Source organism: Hyla sarda, chromosome 3 (assembly GCF_029499605.1).
Source record: "Hyla sarda isolate aHylSar1 chromosome 3, aHylSar1.hap1, whole genome shotgun sequence".
NCBI lineage: Eukaryota > Metazoa > Chordata > Amphibia > Anura > Hylidae > Hyla > Hyla sarda.
Window position 1 is genome coordinate 54,929,743 of NC_079191.1, and position 21,669 is coordinate 54,951,411.

At 42.2% G+C, this 21,669-nt stretch overlaps 1 protein-coding gene across 3 annotated transcripts in view; it reads right to left on the bottom strand.

Annotated features, from left to right (window-relative positions):
- NBAS (NBAS subunit of NRZ tethering complex) overlaps positions 1-21,669 on the bottom strand; it is a 701,350-nt gene that overhangs the window by 366,449 nt on the left and 313,232 nt on the right. For all 3 annotated transcript variants that reach the window (XM_056564221.1, XM_056564220.1, XM_056564222.1), the window contains 4 exons: positions 17,006-17,119; positions 6,481-6,594; positions 3,344-3,501; positions 194-310 (listed from right to left, as the gene is read on the bottom strand). In XM_056564221.1, coding sequence (XP_056420196.1) covers positions 194-310; positions 3,344-3,501; positions 6,481-6,594; positions 17,006-17,119 — 503 coding nt within the window. The remainder of the gene's footprint in view (positions 1-193; positions 311-3,343; positions 3,502-6,480; positions 6,595-17,005; positions 17,120-21,669) is intronic.

Here is a 21,669-nt window from a genome sequence, read left to right on the forward strand (position 1 = left end):
CCTTGTGTATATATATATATATATATATATATATATATATATATATATATTTGCAAGAGCCAGACAGATAATTGCTTCCTGGCTCAGTCTTTGCATTCTTCACATGGCAAGTCTTAATGCTTATTTGAAAATTGATTCAGAAACGTATAAAAGTAACAACTGGACACGCAGTCAGATGTGAGCAGCTTTTTACCTGACTGGTTTCTCTACTGACTGTCCCAGGAGGTCCAGATTGCTGGGAATTCTCCAGCCCTTCAACGCCACCGCCGCTGCCTGGGTGTATCTGGTAATTTACTGCTTGGAAGAGAATCTGGAGAAAACAGAAAATCATGTAAATAAACTCTGAAACCAACCACTAAGAAGAAAATAAACTTTATCATTGTCTTTTGTTTGTTCTTTAGAGGTAACACAAGAAGGCTCAATCTTCGCTCAGCAGTTCAATTTCATACATACATATGCCATCTTCATAATCTTTTTTGGTTTTTCTCTATGTTTATTTAGCCATGCATCTAAAATTGAATATTTGAAATATGATTGAAATATTATTTTAAAATTCCCTCATGCTTTGTATCTAAATCTTCAACAAAAATCTACAAATTTGGATGATGACAGACTACTGGGGGAGCAAAATACTTAGAAACTGAACAAAGCAAACCTTGAAAAGCAGATGCAAGTTGCAACATCATTAATCCCAAGCTAACATCACAAATCTCACCAAAGAGAAGAAGTCGTTCCAGCCGTCACATTAGGTAAGTAAATGTTTAAACATATATAGTTTATAATATCAAAATGGCCCTCTACAGAAAAAAGGTTGCCCACATCTGTTCTATACCAATGCTCATTCTGATTCTAGCTTTTCTGCTGTCTGAGGCAAAAACTGCATAATATTCACATTACTGACAACCTTACATTCAACATCCGGGGCCAACCATCATTTGCCGGTCATTGGGGTCAATGGTGCCTAAAGTACAGTACGGGAATGTGTAGCATAAGAGGTGAAAAAGTAAGATTTAGAGCCAATACAAGGAGCATACCATCCTACAAGGGTGATGCAATTTGCTGCATGATGCAAGATACTCAACTCACCTCATGGCAGATATGGCCCAGTCAGTCAATGTCTCTATCCTATGCCAGTCACTGCATTGGTTTTTCATTCATTATATTATCAAATTTATATGGCTCACTCTTACACACAAAAGCTCTCCACAGTGCTAAAATTAGGCACATCCCCATCTCTGTCTACCAGCCTGGCCAGGCTCTGTTTTGCTAATGATTTAAAGGCTAGCATTTACCACATTCCAAACCTCAACTTCCATCTTCAATCCAATCTTTTCATGTTCTGCACTAGTTTTCTGCACTGCCCTGGAAAGTCATGTTAAATTTAAGCACCCAAGTTTAAAGGTATCCTATAAACATGTTTTTAAGCACGCCTCTCACATTCCACAGTCTGCTTTTCTTTTAACTCAAATATCTCTTGCTCTACATTATTTATAGGAACCTAATTCCTTCAATTTAACAATATCCCCCAGACTCCTTACATCGTAATGCAAAGAGCCTGAGGTCTTATATGCATTACAGCACAAACTCCTATTACGAGCGGCATGGACACTCGTACTACGGTTGGCTACTGGGTCACTATCATGGTGGTGTGTGGTCTCCGCCGCCTTCTGGGGGACTCATCAGTGCTGGATGATGAGGAGGACGAGGAAGCACACAGAAAAGCAGGATCTTCCTCATCCCCACTGGCAGATTCGGAGTCGAGGCAAGTAAAGCATACGCCTACTCTGCCAAAAATGCCCGGCGGGCCATCACCTTTTTTCTACAGTAGTGGTGGTGGCGTGGCGGGGAGTGGTGTCGGGGTTGTGTGTGTGTGTGTGTTCCTGTACTGAAGCTCACCCTGCACTAAGACTTCAGCCCTGAGGGGCACAGATCTTCACAGACGTGGCGTTCCTGGCTCCTCCTCTCAACTCTGCCCACTGTCCGAGCTCAGTGGGCGAGCAGAGCTGAGAGAAGGGGACATTAACCCCTCCTCTGGTGGCTGCTATTAATCAGACGATCATCCGATCAATAGCAGCGCTCCTGGGGAGGTGACGGGATCGCCACCTCCCCCCAGATACAGTAGATGATTGTCGGTATATGACCCGTAAGACCAGAATCGCCGCAGATCTCCAATGTGAATTCACCGGCGATCTGAAGCGATTGCTGGCATAGGGGGGGGGGGGTCTCAGTACCCCCCAGGCACTGTCACCTGTACCCAAAATTCCCACGGGCGTACAAGTATGCCCTGTGTCCTTAAGTTCCAGGACGTCAGGGCGTCTGTGTCCTCAACAGGTTAAAGAGTACCTGTCACCAAATAAAACATTTAATATAGTGTTCCTAGTGTAATTAGCAGCCACTTTCCCATTCATTTGCTTTTAAAATTATCAACATAAATATGTTTGAAATGTAATAGAAAAAACGGCCACTGGGTGGCTCTGTTCTGTTCCCTGCCACAATTAATACAGTGAGTTTGCTCTCCTTCCAGCCTGGCAGGAGACCAAACTTAGGAAGAGCTTCTCTGAACTGAGCTTGATTGACAACTGCACAGAGCCTCACTGAAAGATGCACAGAGCCTCACTGAAAGATGCACAGAGCCTCACTGAAAGATGCACAATGCCTCACTGAAAGATGCACAGAGCCTCACTGAAAGATGCACAGAGCCTCACTGAAACATGCACAGAGCCTCACTGAAACATGCACAGAGCCTCACTGAAACATGCACAGAGCCTCACTGAAACATGCACAGAGCCTCACTGAAACATGCACAGAGCCTCACTGAAACATGTACAGAGCCTCACAGAAACATGTACAGAGCCTCACAGAAACATGTACAGAGCCTCACTGAAAGATGCACAGACCCTCACTGAAACTTGCACAGACCCTCACTGAAAGCTGCAAAGAGCCTGAGGTCTTATATGCATTACAGCACTGCAACAATGTGAGGGAGGAAGTGGTCCCCCAGCAGGCTTCAGTGATGTCATGCCTGCTGGGAAACAGCCACTTTCATCTGCTGGGAGACTGCACTATGTGAGCAAGAATAAAGTTAAGAGAACATAGTCTGAGTTAGTTTAGAAAAGGTTTAGAAAAGGTAATTTGGTGACGGGTACTTTTTAAGAAACATTTTAATATTGTCAGACTTATGAAAAAAAATATATGAAGTTTATTGGCTGATAAGAAAAGTGGACATGTTAATGTAACCCAGCTGATTTCTCTCCCCCCGCCCCCCCCCCCCCCCCCACACACACACACACGTGCCTTCTCTACTTCGTCCCTAACAGCCTTCACTTCTATGCATTGCACTGACCTGTGTTTGTAATGAGCTGCTGGCAGCTAGCTGTGTCTGTATGGCGCAAGGGGGGCAATGTGTTAAAGCAAAGGCCATCAGTTCTTTACGGGTGCCAAGATCCTCGTAGTTTTCACACTGTCCCAACTTGCTGCAAACTTCCCAGCTTTTATTATACCCTGAAAACAGAGAATACAACGTGTCAATAACCATGCACTTATGTTCCACATAAACAGCAAATAAAGTTGAAGTCAATCTTAAAGCACAACTGTCAATAGGTTTGGGGCATATAACCTAACCACAGTGTTTCTATGGTGTGTAAAATGTCTGCAGCCTTGCTTTTATCCCTCTTACTACGGGTTTTATTAGCTCAAAAATGCAGCCACTGACAGTCGGATAGGCGTGGCCAGGGGTTCGCTATGCCCCGCGGCAACCAAGCCTATCCCCTGTACACCAGTGCTGGGACCGCTGTGTGATTGTCACACAGGTCCCAGTGCATACGGCCCTTATCTAAGCGCCAACTGACATTTCTTTACAAGGCGAGCGCTCTGTCTGATACCTCCGTGCGCACGGACAATACTGGAGGCAGAAAGTGAGCGCTCTCTTCCTCTAATGAATGCAGAAGAGCCCAGCATGTCTCCCGCACGGGAACAAGTAAGAGAAGGCGCACAGAGGCGTCAGACAGATGAAGTGAGCGTGAGTGAGAGACATATAGGCCCCAGCGCATGCGCCACTTATCTTTCATATGTAAGCGCCAACATTTCTTTACAGAGCGAGAGCGCTCACTTCAACTGTCTGATGCCTCTTGAGCTAATAAAAGCTGCAATAAGAGGGATAAAAGCAAGGCTGCAGACATATTTTACACACCTTACACACTGTGGTTGGGTTATATGCCCCAAACCTCATGACAGTTGCGCCTTAAGTGTATTTACTGGATAGATAAATAGATAGATAGATATGAAAGAAGGAAAGCAGCACATCTTAAGGCAAAAAATGAAGGTGCACGCAGATTCCAGACCTGGGTCAGGGGTCCATATGAATTACTAAACAATAAAATGTCCGCAGCACACAATTCCAAAAAAAAAAAAAAAATCCAGAAATGTATTCACAAACAATGAGTGTCAGTAGCAACGTTTCAGCTAACTCTCCTAGCCAACTGAGCTTGAGAATGGCTAGGAGAGCTAGCTGAAATGTTACTGACACTCATTAGATAGATAGATATGAGATAAATATATATATATATATATATATATATAGATAGATAGATAGATAGATAGATAGATAGATAGATAGATAGATAGAGAGAGAGAGAGAGAGAGAGAGAGAGAGAGCAAAAGTATCTCACTGCAGCACATAGTCCACTATAAAGTGCAAAAAAGCGTGTTTATTCCATGATAAAAAAAAAACAAATGAAAAACAAACAAACGAGTGTTTAAAAAAAAAAGCAGCAACGTTTCAACAGGCATACCTGGCCATTATCAAGAAGTGCACAAATGTGATCAAGCCAGACATATATAGGGGTAGCAATTAAGTACCAATTGTGAACAAATCAAACATTATACATACATAGTATTATTTAAACTGCATAATTCATCATATTACAATACAGAGTTATATATTTGCCATAATAAAATGCTCTAGTGCATAATTATAGTGCAAAAATCATAAAATGTACTCATGGATTCTATATCGATACATCTGGTGAGTATTTTTGAATCCCCTCCCCTTAATATCAATCTTATTATCAGCAGAGTGTGGTGACCCCGAGTTGTGGGGTGACCACGGGGTGTGAAGGGTGTAGGTGGAAGGAGCAGACGGTATTAACCCCTGGGGCAAGAGGTTATTAACCCCTAATGTTCATGAAACCTGAGTGTTTTTTTCCGGTAACCACCAGAACGGTAGCACCGCTATCCCAAGGTTAGGCAGGGCAATGATGGTCCAAGTAACGGTAGCTTTACTGAGGTCAGACAGTTGTCAAAGTCTTTATAGCTAGTCCAGAATCCCAGAGAGTCGACCAGTAACACGGAAAGGGCCTTGCAGCTTGCTGGGACTTGGAGTACTTTTGGGTCAGACTTCAATACAGCCACTCTGACTATAATTGACTTGACTAGTGGCTTGACTTTGGTAGAGACAGCAGACATAGATGAGATGACTTACTGACAATGGCTGGTGTGCAGGCTTTATGGCCTCCAGGTGTACTGGACACAGAATCTGTGAAGTCCGTGCTTTGCTGTTCCTCAGCAGTAGTGATGTGTAAGAGATTGTAATGGCTGCCCCTCTCATAAAGGGGGGCTGAGCAAGAAGCCCATAGGTCAAGCTGCAGGTCATGTGTATAATTGGTGCTCTCTGGGTAACATGTGATAACTCTAAAGGTCCTTTAGACATTTACATTGGTCCTTCAAAGGTCCTTTATATACACATAATACATAACCTCGTACTGCCTAGACATAGTAACACTAACTTCATTATGGGGGAGGCCCTGCAGGAGAGCCCCCAGGACATTGAGGGACTCAACCTGACAGGGCCTACGTGTAGTACAAGACTATGTTCTGTACTGGGACATTTCAAGTTTCAATATTATGATTTTTTTGCACTATAATTATGCACTAGAGCACTTTACTATGGCAAATATATAACCCTGTATTGTAATATGATAAATTATATGCACTTTAAGTAAAACTATGTATATATAATGTTTGATTTGTTCAAACATGTCTGGCTTGATCACATTTGTGCATTGCTTGATCACATTTGTGCATTGCTTGATAATGGCCATGTGAGCCGATTGAAACGTTGCTGCTTTTTTTGAAACACTTTTTTATCATGGAATAAACACACTTTTTTGCACATTATAATGGACTGTGCGCTGCAGTGAGATACTTTTGCTGTATGTTAGTGTAGAGTTACCCTTGGCCAAGACTCCAGAAGCTGCTTTGTACCAGGTACTTTTCTTCATGTGAATTTGGTTGTGCTGGTTTTCTACATTATTTATTTATTTTTTTTAGATAGATAGATATGAGATGAATAGATTGATAGATAGATACATAATGATATAGATAGATATGAGATCAATATATAGATAGATATGAGATAGATAAGTATATATATATAGATAAATAGATAGATAACATTGCTAATAAATGTTCAAAGTCTAGTACCAGCAGCCATGAGTTCTTGGCAGTGTCCATTGGCAGCCTTGTAATCCTGGCAATAAAGTGCCTGTTCAGCTAGAAGAATAAGAACCTGTCCTTTCATCTCTGTCTCTTCATTTCCTAAAATGAAGAATGTTGAATTATATATAAATACACACAAATAATAATTTTCCCACCTCCAATATAGAAATACAATGTGTGTCGATCTCAGGAAATGTAGGAAACTTCTTGGCTACAGAACAGTGTTAATGCAGAGTTTATTCGTTTTATTAGACATACATTACATTTAGAGATGAGCGAACTTACAGTAAATTCGATTCGTCACGAACTTCTCGGCTCGGCAGTTGATGACTTATCCTGCATAAATTAGTTCAGCTTTCAGGTGCTCCCGTGGGTTGGCAAAGGTGGATACAGTCCTAGGAGACTCTTTCCTAGGAATGTATCCACCTTTTCCAGCCCACCGGAGCACCTGAAGGCTGAACTAATTTATGCAGGATAAGTCATCAACTGCCGAGCCGAGAAGTTCGTGACAAATCGAATTAACTGTAAGTTCGCTCATCTCTAATTACATTGTTTGCTGATCTTTTTTTGACCTGACAAAATACATGCAGTATATAACATCTATTGAGGACATCAGATAAAGAAGACGTGATCCTGCTTCTACCATCATTCATGTTTTCCTGCAGCTTCACCGATTGGTGCATAATTTTGTTTCCTTTTTTGCTTTTTGTTCCTTTTGGTGGCCCATATGCTAATGAGGGCTTAGACCGTAAACTAGGCGACCACTGCCACTCAGGTCCCAATGGGTATAGCCTCAGGATCTCTCTCTGTTAAGGGGTGGTCACCGCTGCTTCTGACGCTCAAGCAGTTGAGAACTGTACATTGGTGATCACCTGGTTAACAGCCTAAACAGCCAATAGCATACAGTGGTCCCTCAAGTTACAATATTCATTGGTTCCAGGACGACCATTGTATGTTGAAACCATTGTATGTTGGATCCATAACTCTATGAAAAACTGGTAATTGGTTCTGAAGCACCAAAAATAGAAAAAGTTGAGGATTAAAGTAGAATAAGTAGATAACTAATACAGATAAAGCAAATACTTACATATAAAAGTAAGTAAGATCTGCTGGGAGCTGTAAACACTGTCTATGTCAGTGTTTCCCAAGCTGGGAGCCTCCAGCTGTTGCAAAACTACAACTCCCAGCATGCCCGGACAGCCAAAGGCTGTCCGGGCATGCTGGGAGTTGTAGTTTTGCAACCGCTGGGGGCACCCTGCTTGGGAAACACTGGTCTATGTAGAGGACAGGAGCATCTTCGAGGTCCTGTACAGTACACACAGTGTCCTAAAAAAGTAACATGTAGTCGCCCTCACCGTGTGTCAAAAGGAGCAGGTAACCCTGGTACAGGTAAAGAGTACAGAACATGTAATACCTCCCTGTACCGTAGGGGGCGCTACCAGACAGCCAGTCAGTGCATACACTTCAGTAATACAGGGGTTTTACGGGTAAATTGCCCATTCTGATTGGTCAGTTCTTACGGCCAATGACACGTTTCACAGATCTGGACCGTCCATAACATTTTATGTTGAGTCTGGTTTCAACTTACAATGGTCCAGAAAAGACCATTGTATGTTGAGGCCATTGTAAGTTGAAGGGGTCACTGTATTTGGTGACAAAAGTAATGCACACATTGCTAAGAAACCAGGGTCTAGGAGCAGCTGAATGAATGATTATTGCCGTATGTCCACATTAAAGTGTTAACGATAGAGATATATATATATATATATATATATATATATATATATATATATATATACACACACATGACTTGACACAAAATAGTGACATGTCGAAAGCTTTGATCAGAATGGGCCTAGGTGCTGAGACCCCACTGATGGCTAGAATGAGTGGGGCTCTGCTGAGTACTTTCTTTTCCCTTGTCTCCTTGCTGCACTACAGTCTCTACAGCCTTTACAAATAATCTGTCTCCAGAGAGTAAGGGAGAGAAGTGCTGAGCTGAGTGCTTCTTCCCACTCATACTAGAAATGAATGAGGAATATCAACATTTCAGCCCTGATCAAACAAAACTTTCTTTTATATTTTTAAAAAATTGCACTTTAAGGCTGGCTAGTATTTCGCTCAGAATTTTAATTTTTTTTTTTTTTTTTTTTTAGCCAAAACCAGGAGCGGAACCTACACAGAAAAACTATAATGGAAAGTTTTGCACCTTTTTCTGTTTTGGAGCCAATCCTGGTTTTGTCGACAAAGACTAATAAAACTACTGAGTGAAAGACTAAGGCTATGTTCACATGGTGAAATGACCGCACGGAGAACTTCCTTACAGACATTCCACAGAGCGGAGCGCTGCTTGGAAATGCATCTCATAGACAGCAATGCATTTCCTTGCGGAATCTGCAGAATAAAATAGACATGTCTATTCTTTCTGCGGATGCCGGCTTGGGAATTTCCGCAGCAGAAACAGCTGGTGCTAAAAGTCTGCCGTGTGAACAGTGCAGCAGAATCCTATAAAATAAAAAAATAAAAATGGGACTCTGCTGCAGTGGAATGTTCATGCGGAATTCTTCTGTGGAATGTTGCACAGAAATTTTGCAGTGTGAACACGGCCTATGTGTGAACCCACAGCATGCTGGAGTTGTAGTTTTGCAGCAGCTGGAGGCACCCTGGTTGGAAAACACTGCTGTACACATAGGGTATACCTCTTTGCCATAACTACAAACCTGGATAAAATTAGGGATAACCTATTGTATAGTGTTACTAGGTCAGTCCTAAACTCATGAACCTTAGTCTGGAGTTTACCAATTCAATGTTTTACTCCAATGGCACCCTCAGCAATACATAATTACAATATTTTGGACATTTCCCCCTTTTAGCACTTCTCAGTTGCCATCATTTAGACGCCAACCAAAAGTAATCTCACATGTCGAAGTTACTGCTGCAAATGAATGTGTTCTTTTCTTTTTCCATTCCTCTTTTCACTTGCTTTTAACAACTTCCTTAGAGATATTCACTTAACCACATTGTCCCCTTTGTGACAGAATAAAGAAAAAAGCTACGTGCTAATGACTGTTCCAAGACTGCGAAGAGTTACAGCTTAAGTGGCACATCTGTAATGGAGCTTAACAAATTATTACCTGCTTTCTTATAAAAAAAAATACGAAAAAAAACTTAACAGACAGCGCCAGCCTAAACCGAGCACAATGTCCTCATCAACAAATTACCTGCGCGCTGTTTACATGAAAGCAAAGAATGTGGTACGGGCGGAATACAGAATATGTATTTACATTAAGATGAAAGCTCTCTGGCGCATAGTCCTTGGCATATGTGCCTGTGAAGTCTATCCAAGTCTTTGCTTTGTTGGACAGTTATATAATTGCATTAGTGTAAATGTGTCATGAAAACGCTTTTCTCCCCCGCCACCTCCGTGCCCATGCAATTTACGTATATCACACTTGTTAACTAAATCTAGGAAATTCAGCCTAAATCTATCCTACATCACTTTTAGACTTGTTAATTAAAGGCCCAGATCTATAAGCCTTGCCATAGACATAGACCCTCCACGCCTTTAGAATACTTATAAAGTCATATGTATATCATTGTTTCTTATCTGTATGGCCGGGTAAAGACTGGGGAATCCCCAGCCAGAAATATTCCGGCTGAAGAGTCCGAGTTAGACCGGCACTAGGACCATGAGGTCACGAGGGGGCACGGAGCGAAATTTGCTTCCTGCAGCATACGACATGGGGGTTCCTAGCGGCGGGACCCCCACAATCAGACATCTTATCCCTTATCCTTTGGATATAGGATAGGAAGTCTAGGGGCGGAGTACCCCCTAAGAGAAAAGTAGCTGCAGGATGCTTAGGCTTGGCAACTAAAACCACAGAGAGAAACTATCTCTGTACGCTGTTCGCTTATCTATTCTACCAGCCTCTACTAGGTGGGGTGAAGTCCGTAAAGGAGTACTACAGTGCAGGAAAATGTATCCCCTATCCCGCAATATCCTGCATGCTGCTCTGGCGCTGCTCGTGCACGGAATGGCTTGGGCAGGTGTCCTCTATTCATCTTCATGGGAGAGCTGGAGATACCTGAGCGCTGTACCCGTGTATCTCCAGCTCTCCCATATAGAAGAATGGGGGGCATGTGCTGATCTCTGCTCAGTGTGGGAAAAGAGCCAAAGCACCATGCAGAATATTGCGGGGGTCCCAGCAGTCAGACCCCCCGCGAACAGACATTTGTCATCTAGACCAGACTTAAAAATTACTAGGGCCGACAAAGACAGCAGTACTGTCGTTATGACAACAGAGTTATGAGTCTGAAACATAATGTCTTCTCAATGACAGAGTCACTTATGAGCCCCTCACATTGAACCCCAAAACTAAAACTATTTCTCTACTCGGTACATTTTAAGAACTAAGTGTAAACAAGGTGTTATTTCATCACACACTGCTGAAAAATTACTTCCCACTACTCCTAAATTTGCTAAATGGCATTTTTTACCTAAAGTGCATAAGTTGCAGAGCCGACCCCCTGGACTCCACATTGAGGTGGGGATCGGCTCTGCGACTGAGCCTTTGTCACAATATTGTGGCTACTTAAACCCCTTCTCCATTACACACTCACATACATTAAAGATACAGGTGACCTTCTATCCCATTTAGAGACCTTTCACTGGCAGAACTGCTTTCAACTTGCCTCCATTGATATTGAGAGCATGTACACCCGCATCCCTCATAATGCGGGTGTACAGGCTATTAAAGAACTCCATCAGGAAACTGACAAATCTGAGGCTTTCACTTCTTTTGTTTGTGAAGCACTTGTTTTTATCCTTTCACAACGAGTTCAGGTGCAGCGAGGATTTGTTTAGGCAGGTGACCACTACCGCTATGAGGATGCCGGTCTCCTGCACATATGCTAACCTTTTCCCCGCCGCCCTGGAATGTCGCTATGTTTTCTTTGAAAAAACATAGTTTTTCCCGTTACATTAAATTATTCCTACGCTTTCTAGATGATGTCCTGGTCATATGGGACGGCTCCGGAATCCATCTTTCAATAATTTATCTCCTACCTTAGTACCATCAATAGAGAGAATATGCTGTTTATTTACAATTTTGGTGGTTCAGAACTCTATTTTCTAGACATTAAACTTAAGGTTGTTGAGGACAACCTCATAACTATGGGTTATCGTAAATTGATCGCCAAAAACACATTACTACATTACCATAGTTCTCACCCATCTCATGTAAAAAAATAAAACAGCATTCCATACGCCTAATTTTTGCGATTAAGAAGAATCAACAACAACAATAAAATTTTTAGCCAACCAGCAGAAGAACTAAAATATCCATTTTTAGAAAGAAAAAAATCCATTTTCCATTGTCAATAACAGCTTTGAGAGGCTGACCTATTGAAAGGTAAATCCAGAGTTACAACAAAAACTAAACGCTTTACTTTATCATTTAATAATTCTAATCTGAATCATGCAGTAGCGAAAGCTATACGCAAACACTGGTACATGTTAGAGTCTGATCACGATCTTAAAGAAGTGGTGAGGCAGAAACCTCTAATCACATATAGGAAGAATATTACCCTAGGTGATAAATTGAAATCCACTATGGAGAAGGATCAATATAAGGGCTCTACATGGCTAAGTATATCCCTAACTATCCCTGTAAGAACTGTTCTTTCTGCTCCCATAATATTGCTAGCAGACATATTCAACTAGGAGGTTTCACTCATATTGTAAACCAACGTATTACATGTCAGACCACTCAAGTTGTATACGCCCTTATATGCCCATGTGGCTACTTTTATGCGGGCAAAACTATAAGACCCCTATTCATTTGTGTCCATGAACATTATAGATCTATTAAAACAGGTACAGGTGCACCTAGCCCATATGTGAGAGGTAAATGGGGGAAACTGCACTGATGTCAAATTTGCTGGCCTTGAGGAAGAGGAAATCGTAAGAACTTGCTGCTTCAAAAGGAAGCGAGATGAAAAGTCAAGCTCAATGCTCGTAATGAATATAGTTATTTTCTATGATCTGTGCTTAATAGTGATGTTCTGCTTTTATTGATGTCTCCTCTTACCTGTTTGTTTGTATATAACATGACAATTTTGTTTAGACTGCAGTTCCAGCATCTTGCATGTACTTAATACCTGTGCGTGCGTGAACGCTCTGTATCAACTTGTGGAAGCGCGCATGCTGCGCGTAACAGTGCTGTCCCGATACCCCTGCCATCCTGTCCATGCCTGCCGAAGTTGTAAATTTTGCACCGTGTACCTAATAAAGCCTTCAGAATGATGAGCGCTCTCATCTATAACTGCTCTTTTCTACATTACTTATTCCCTACCCTTAGGATAGGGATACATTTTGCTGCACTGTAATACTCCTTAAATAACCAGTACAATCAGCAGGCAAGTACCCTATTGGTGAAATCATGAAGCCCTATATGTTTGTGTGTATTATCTTATTTTACTACTATTGTGAGGCATTGGCTGGACTGTATGTGGGTCTCCTTTTGGAGTACCTCGTTATATGGGGAATACTCATCTCATCAAGAGACAATAGCATTCTACTATGTAACACATCAGTACCTGCACATTTCTGAAGTATCACACATTTTGTATTTTTTAAACAAAGTACAATATTGATATAGGTGATACATGTCACCTAGGTATCTCTGAGTTGGTGTGCGAGTGAGCCTGCATTTGCAAAGCCCTGCATGTCCTCAGTGCACAGAGCCCTGCTTGTCCTCAGTGCACAGAGCCCTGCTTGTCCTCAGTGCACAGAGCCCTGCTTGTCCTCAGTGCACAGAGCCCTGCTTGTCCTCAGTGCACAGAGCCCTGCTTGTCCTCAGTGCACAGAGCCCTGCTTGTCCTCAGTGCACAGAGCCCTGCTTGTCCTCAGTGCACAGAGCCCTGCTTGTCCTCAGTGCACAGAGCCCTGCTTGTCCTCAGTGTAAAGAGCCCTGTGGGGTATGCGGGTGAGCACAGAACTCCCGCCTGTCTGATTTACAGTCAGGGAGCTGCGCTGAGCTGGTCACGTGCTCAGCCAGCGGTCTGCGATTACAGACTCACTGCCAGACCGTCGTTCAAAATGTAAAAAGACATACAATGAAGCATTTAAAAAAAAAAAAATCCTATTAGAAAGTTGTTTAATATGGAATGGTCTATAACATATAAAACAATTTTTTGATGACAGGTACTCAGTATACAAGTTTTTTTTTTTTTTTCTTCCACCTGTCCAGGGCACTACCTGAAGGTGTCAAGTGAGCCTGCTTGGCACTGCCGACTTGCCAGATGGGCTAAATAGCACCTCCTTCTCAAATGATAACAGTCTATTGGGTGCATATACCCCCACATGCTTCAAATATAACTACAACATTGTTGCGGCAACAGGATACATGTTTAAAACCCACGGAATTGCATAGAACTTCCAGTAATTTTGTAGACCACTTTCTTTAGGGTTTTCCAGCAGTTTAAAAAGTCTATAAAGCCACCGTAACATTGTAGTTATACTTTAACCAGTGCTACTTATGGCTCATGGAGAGATAAGGAGTGGGAGAACCTTCTCTATGATGCCCACCGTGCCTTATCAAGGCAAATAGACATGAGTTGTCATCCTGATGGCACAGGCCCTTCAATCCTGTCAGTAATATGAGGGGTATTTACAACAGCAAAACAAAATGTAGCCATCTACGACAAAAGTTACCCAAAAACGAACAGTTTCCAGAAACTCGGCAACAAGTAAACAATGAGACGTATTGAGCCCACAGCTACAAATTCCAGTAGAGAATGAATCAATAGTTTAGTCTTTCCTCTGGCACTGGGAGCGCAGTACCACAGAAAGAAATTAGTTACAGCTGAGTTGCAGCTAAAAGATAGCAAATTTATCTAAGAACTCTACAGGCAATCATTACTGGCACGCACTGGTGCAATAAGCCTGACAATGCTCCCCGTCAGGCCTGTGTGTGAGCAGTGTGAAATACAAATGCAATTCTGGGAAAAGAAATATGCCCTGCGTGCTGAAGCCCAAGACAAAGCCACAAGCTTTTAGAACCTTTTGCTGCCCGTGTTTTGTGGATGGCATCATAATTTATTTACTATTATTATACAGGCCAGTCTGATGCCACGCTGTAATCTTATTCTTCAGGCACCGATTCCTTGTTAATTGAGCTTTGATGTTGTCTTTTTGTGTGCATGACACTTAGACGGAGAAGTCAATGCTGGAAAAGCAACCTTTATTCAGCTGTTTGTAAATGCTTCTTAGAGCAACAAGGTAAAGAACATATAAAAATGCAAAAAAATTTTTTTAAAGAAAAATGCTAAGAGCAGCATGGCACAGTGAGTAGCATAATTCCCTTGCAGCTCTGAGCCAGGGCAAAACAGCATGTATGTTTCCCCAATGTTTCCTCTGAGTACCTGTGGTTTTTCTGATAGTCCTAAAATATACTGACTATAGATATTAGCCATTGTAGTAATAGAGAATGATCAGCACCTCTGTACTAAGTATGGTGCTCTTAAAAGAATAAACCCTAGAGCAATGAAGAAAACACTGTCCTGGAACCCACACATAGCTTGTGTTATAATTTATTGGTCACTAACAGCAACATAATACAAGAAGAAGGACAGAGTATAGAATGTGTGATATAGTCCTAGCCACAGTATTTCAGAAAAGGGATTTAGGGGTCATTAGTGCAGACAACATAATAGAGCAGCAGGAGAAAGAGGAAAATTATCATGGTTGTTTAGGGTGAGGTATTAGCAGTAGAGAGTGATGGACTCATAGGTGTATAGGGAGAGGTATTAGCAGTAGAGAGGGATGTAATCATAGGTGCATAGGGAGAGGTATTAGCAGTAGAGAGGGATGGACTCATGGGTGCATAGGGAGAGGTATTAGGAGTAGAGAGGGAAGTGTCCATGCTAGGGATCGACCGATTATCGGTTTGGCCGAAAATCACGATTTTGGCCATTATCGGTATAGGCAATTACCTTGCCGATAATGCCCCGGCCAGAGAAGACCGTCATCGCCGCTGCCCCATTGCCTCCCCCCCCCATCCTCTACCCACATACCGCCGCCGCTGCCCCGTTGCCGCCCCCCCATCCTCTGCCCACATACCGCTGCCCCACCGCCTCCCCCCCCCATCCTCTGCCCACATACCGCCGCCGCCCCATTGCCTCCCCCATCCCCGGTGTTATAATTACCTGTTCCCGAGGGTCTGCGATCCTTCTGGCTCCTGCGCTGTTGCTGTGCGCTGCGTATTGACGAGTGACGTCCCCAACGCGACGTCACCGTCAGTGCGCACAGTGAAAGCGCAGGACGCCGACGGAGCCAGAAGGATCGCGGACCCCCGGGAACAGGTAATTATAACACCGGGGATGGGGGGAGGCGATGGGGTGGCGGCGGTATGTGGGCAGAGGATTGGGGGGGGAGGCGATGGGGCAACTGTGGTGGTTAGACTCAGGACCCCAGGACAGGCAGGGGGAGAGAAGCGGAAGGCGGCTGCAGTCTCTGGCCGGGCAAAAGCCGCTGCAGTTCATTGATTTAAAGCACCCACCTTAAATCATTGATCTGCATCTGCTTCTGCCCCGCCGGGGCATTATGAAATAGCCGATAATTTATACCGGGAATATCAGTATACCGGAATATCGGTATAAGTTATCGGCCTGAAAGGTGACAGATTATCGGTATCGTCCCTAAAAAAAACGAGATTGGTCAATCCCTAATTCATGCCATTGTAAAGAGCACTGGTGAGACCTCACTTGGAGTATTGTGCGCAGTACTGGAGGCCAAGTTTTATTAACTTTTCAGTGTCGTGCCCGTAATGCAAAGTTATATCTTAAGTACAGTACATCTGTACGTGCCGCCGTGAAATGCATCTTTCCCCGCCCCCCCCCCTCCCCCGCTGAAATCACATGACAGTGGGGGATGCATTGAATGGCGGTGCAGTTGCATGTTCAGCTGGACTGCATATGTTACCAGAGGGCTGGCTTGTCAGGGAAGACAAGAAGCCAAGCCCCCTGTGATCAGATCTTGTCTCGAGCTGAACAGGATCCTGGGAAAGGTGCGAGACAACAGTCATCCAGAGAACAGCAGAATGCTGAATCTGCGGGGACCATGAAAAGACAAAATAAGGGGTCGATCCACTCTACACATGTAAGGCAAATACATGTACTAATCACATTACTTTGCATTATGGGCACAATACGGAAAAGTTAATAAAACTTGGATTATCCCTTTAGGCTGGGACTATAAAACTGGAGAACCTGGAGCTTACTGCTAAGTTGCCCCTCTAGAGGGAAATCTAACACTTGTGAACACTGAATACAGAAATAAAGGCTCTAACAGTCTGTGTATGAAGTCCCCCTTATTACAGCAGATCTTTACTATTGATCGTCTGAAAACTCTCACTGCCCGGTCAAGAGGACATGCTGATCATTAGCCTGCGAGCTTTCGAATGTCACACATCCAGCAAAACATTACAGTTCAGTTATTACAAGTATTTACCTGCTACTCGCAGCAGATGAGCCAGGGCCAGCAGCTTTGCCGACTGCTTGTAACTTGTTGGGGACTGAGAAATACAGTCCTTGATAAGGCTGAGGCGTTTCAAGCACAGGCGCACTGTAAGGACAAAGAACAGAAGACATATGAACATTACACACAGTCATCACAAAAGGATTTATTATAGATCACAGAACTCTGGTCTTCTTACATGGGCAGGCCGCTGATAGAAGCACTGGCCATCTATGTACAAGTTGATTGGAGCTCATTAAAATATGTATTCACACAGCCCAATTATGGGGAATGGATGGTCACTCAAATGATCATTCCCATTCACATCCATTATTGTAAGCAATGCATCCCTTGTTTACATAGAAAAATGTGCTGCAGGCAAACAATATTTTTTAGGCCTGCACAAAAGGTATGATCAGCCAGTGAATGATTCACTGATAAAAGGCATCAGGTATGCTGAGGGATCAGCAAAAAATAAATAAATAAATGTATACAGATATACAGAGACAGGGGCAGGAGGAGGAAGCAACTGCAAAAAAAGAGACTTTGCTGCTGCTTCAACTCAAGTGTTTTACTGAGAGAAGAAGCAGTACAAAAGGACATTACACAGCAGCAATAAGCAGTGCTGCTAGGGAAGTGAGAGAATAAAATACTTAGAAGCAGCAGTGACTCCCTCCTTTTCCTCCCCCCTCATGTTTCAATAGAATTTTGTGATCACTCTGACGATGACAATCCATCTCCCCTGTGCCTTCTGTACAGATTTTATCAGAGAATTCAGAGAGAGTGATCAGTGCGGGAGACTGAGGGGAGAAGTATTTTTCTATAATAAGATAGAATATAAAGCTTATATTGCTTACACTTATGTTATTTACAAATGGAGGTACTCATATAAGGTATTATTTAAATTTGAGGTACATCTCTTAGGTACCATCAGTTTGCTGATGGTTTGCACTACTGCCACCTTCTGATACCATGAGAGCAGGAGCAATGCCTGTATGTATGGCGTTAGTCCCGGTATATCCAAGTATATTGGTCCTGGACGGCAGCAGGCTGGTCAGCAATTTGATATAAAGACTATATTGATCTTGGACACCATCCTATACATCCTTATACTTTACATAATCACCTACATGAATATGACTGCACTGAATAGGTTGTATGACCCCTTTACATGTCTGTCTCATAGCTTTAAGCCTGTTATTTAACCCAAGGCCCCAGGAAACGGGATTAAGCTGCTGCACCAGTACACAGCATTTACCTCAGTCCTGTAATAACGGCTCCAAATTGCAAGCACCCATCACAAGTGCATAGTGCGGATATCTTACCCTTATTCAGAATGCCACCCCATGGTGCTTGGAATTTGGAGCCGTTATTACAGGACTGAGGTGAATGCTGTGTACTGGTGCAGCAGCTTAATCCCGTTTCCTGGGGCCTTTGTTTTTCCTTTACACCCATTCCTCCCACTACCATAATTGCACACATAATTCCCTTTTTGTGCGGGTACGTTTATCTGACCAATAGTGCAAATATCTCTGGGTGTATACGTTTACATATATAGGTATATATCTGCTAGTATGTTTTTATACAGCTATATTTGCTATGTATGTATACAACAGGTTTAGTGTTACTTTGGTAACTCCATCTGTTTATGTATTGTAGTCCCATTTCTTTCTTTGGCCCTTGTTCAGATGCCGTAGTAGTCTGTCTGCTGTTGTTCCATTTTATTTGATTTTATTGTTGTCACTATGAATAAAGCTTATACACTTTTTTGTACCTTACTTCTTGTCTCAGTGTTATCTCTTTGGTTATTATATTGGTGGGTCTATATGACACTAGAGACATTGTTTATCAAAAGTCTATACCATTGTGCCCTTGCTTTTGGATTATATAATTTTACTTATGTTTTTAAGAATATGGGAGGATATTGTAATAAGAGGTCTGAGGCAAAGCGTGCTTTAACCCCTTAAGGACCAAGCCCATTTTCACCTTAACCCCTTAAGGACTCAGCCCATTTTGGCCTTAAGGACTCAGACAATTAAATTTTTACGTTTTCATTTTTTCCTCCTCGCCTTCTAAAAATCATAACTCTTTTATATTTTCATCCACAGACTAGTATGAGGGCTTGTTTTTTGCGCGGCCAGTTGTCCTTTGTAATGACATCACTCATTATATCATAAAATGTATGGCGCAACCAAAAAACACTATTTTTGTGGGGAAATTAAAACGAAAAATGCAATTTTGCTAATTTTGGAAGGTTTTGTTTTCACGCCGTACAATTTATGGTAAAAATGACGTGTGTTCTTTATTCTGAGGGTCAATACGATTAAAATGATACCCATTATTACATACTTTTCTATTATTGTTGCGCTTAAAAAAAATCACAAACTTTTTAACCAAATTAGTACGTTTATAATCCTTTTATTTTGATGACCTATAACTTTTTTATTTTTCCGTATAAGCGGCGGTATGGGGGCTCATTTTTTGCGGCATGATCTGTACTTTTTTTTGATACCACATTTGCATATAGAAAACTTTTAATACATTTTTTATCATTTTTTTTTAATAAAATGTATTAAAAAAGTAGGAATTTTGGACTTTTTTTTTTTTCGTTCACGCCGTTAACCGTACGGGATCATTAACATTTTATTTTAATAGTTCGGACATTTACGCATGCGGCGATACCAAATATGTCTATAAAAAAAAAATTTTACGCTTTTTGGGGGTAAAATAGGAAAAAACGGACGTTTTACTTTTTTATTGGGGGAGGGGATTTTTCACTTTTTTTTTTACTTTTACATTTTTTTTTACACTTCAATAGTCCCCATAGGGGACTATTCATAGCAATACCATGATTGCTAATACTGATCTGTTCTATGTATAGGACATAGAACAGATCAGTGTTTTCGGTGATCTTCTGCTCTGGTCTGCTCGATCACAGACCAGAGCAGGAGACGCCGGGAGCCGCACGGAGGAAGGAGAGGGAACCTCCGTGAGGCGTTATGAATGATCGGATCCCCGCAGCAGCGCAGCGGGCGATCCGATCATTCATTCAAATCGCGCACTGCCGCAGATGCCGGGATCTGTATTGATCCCGGCACCTGAGGGGTTAATGGCGGACGCCCGCGAGATCGCGGGCGTCGGCCATTGCCGGCGGGTCCCTGGCTGCGATCAGCAGCCGGGATCAGCCGCGCATGACACGGGCATCGCTCCGATGCCCGCGGTTATGCTTAGGACGTAAATGTACGTCCTGGTGCGTTAAGTACCACCGCACCGGGACGTACATTTACGTCCTGCGTCCTTAAGGGGTTAAGGACCAGAGTGTTTTTTGCACATCTGACCACTGTCACTTTAAGCATTAATAACTCTGGGATGCTTTTACTTTTCAGTCTGATTCCGAGAGTGTTTTTTCGAGACATATTCTACTTTATGTTAGAGGTAAATTTTGTCGATACCTCCTACCTCCTTTCCTTTACTACCACCTCTCCTTCCTTTGTCCTGTTGCCCCAGCCCCTCTCTTTCTTTCCTTTCTCTTGACCTCTCTGAACAGTTGCTATAAATTCGTTTAGATAGATAGTTGTTCTAGCTCACCGCACACACCCCTGAGTACACACCTCTCCTGAATGACATATGGTCAATACAGCTAAGTGTTTACCTGACTTCTTGCAGTCCTTCTACCACTGTGATTGTTTTATAGCTCAGAGGTACCTACCCTATTGTCTTCTGTTAACTTTTAAATTGATTGTTGCTTGTTACTGCACAACTGTTTGTTTCTCTAACGGAAAATAAAAATTTCTACTTTAAAAAAAAAACATTTTGTTGATACTTGCATCATTTCTTGGTGAAAAATTCCAAAATTTGATGAAAAAAATGGAAAATTTAGCATTTTTCTAACTTTGAAGCTCTCTGCTTGTAAGGAAAATGGACATTCCAAATAAATTATATATTGATTCACATATGCAATATGTCTACTTTATATTTGCATCATAAAGTTGACATGTTTTTACTTTTGGAAGACACCAGAGGGCTTCAAAGTTCAGCAGCATTTTTCAAATTTTTCACGAAATTTTCAAAATCGGAATTTTTCAGGGACCTGTTCAGTTTTGAAGTGGATTTGAAGGGCCTTCATATTAGAAATACCCCACAAATGACCCCATTATAAAAACTGCACCCCTCAAAGTATTCAAAAGGACATTCAGAAAGCTTGTTAACCCTTTAAGGTGTTTCACATGAATAGCAGCAAAGGAGAAAATGATGAATCTTAATTTTTTAAACTCATGTTCTTGTAGACCCAGTTTTTGAACTTTTACAAGGGGTAATAGGAGAAAAAAAAATTGTAACCCAATTTCTCTTGAGTAAGGAAATACCTCATGTGTATGTCAAGTGTTCGGCGAGCACAGTAGAGGGCTCAGAAGGGAAGGAGCGACAATTGGATGTTGCTGAAATGGTTTTGGGGGGGCATGTCACATTTAGGAAGCCCCTATTGTGCCAAAACAGCAAAATAAATAAATAAAAAAAGGCAAGGGGTCCAGTGAGCCTTAACACCCAACAGGTGTTTGACGACTTTTTGTTAAAGTCTGATGTATAAATGAAACCTTTTCTTTCACTAAAGTGCAGTATTTTTTTCTCCCAAATTTACCATTTTTGCAAAGGGTAATGGG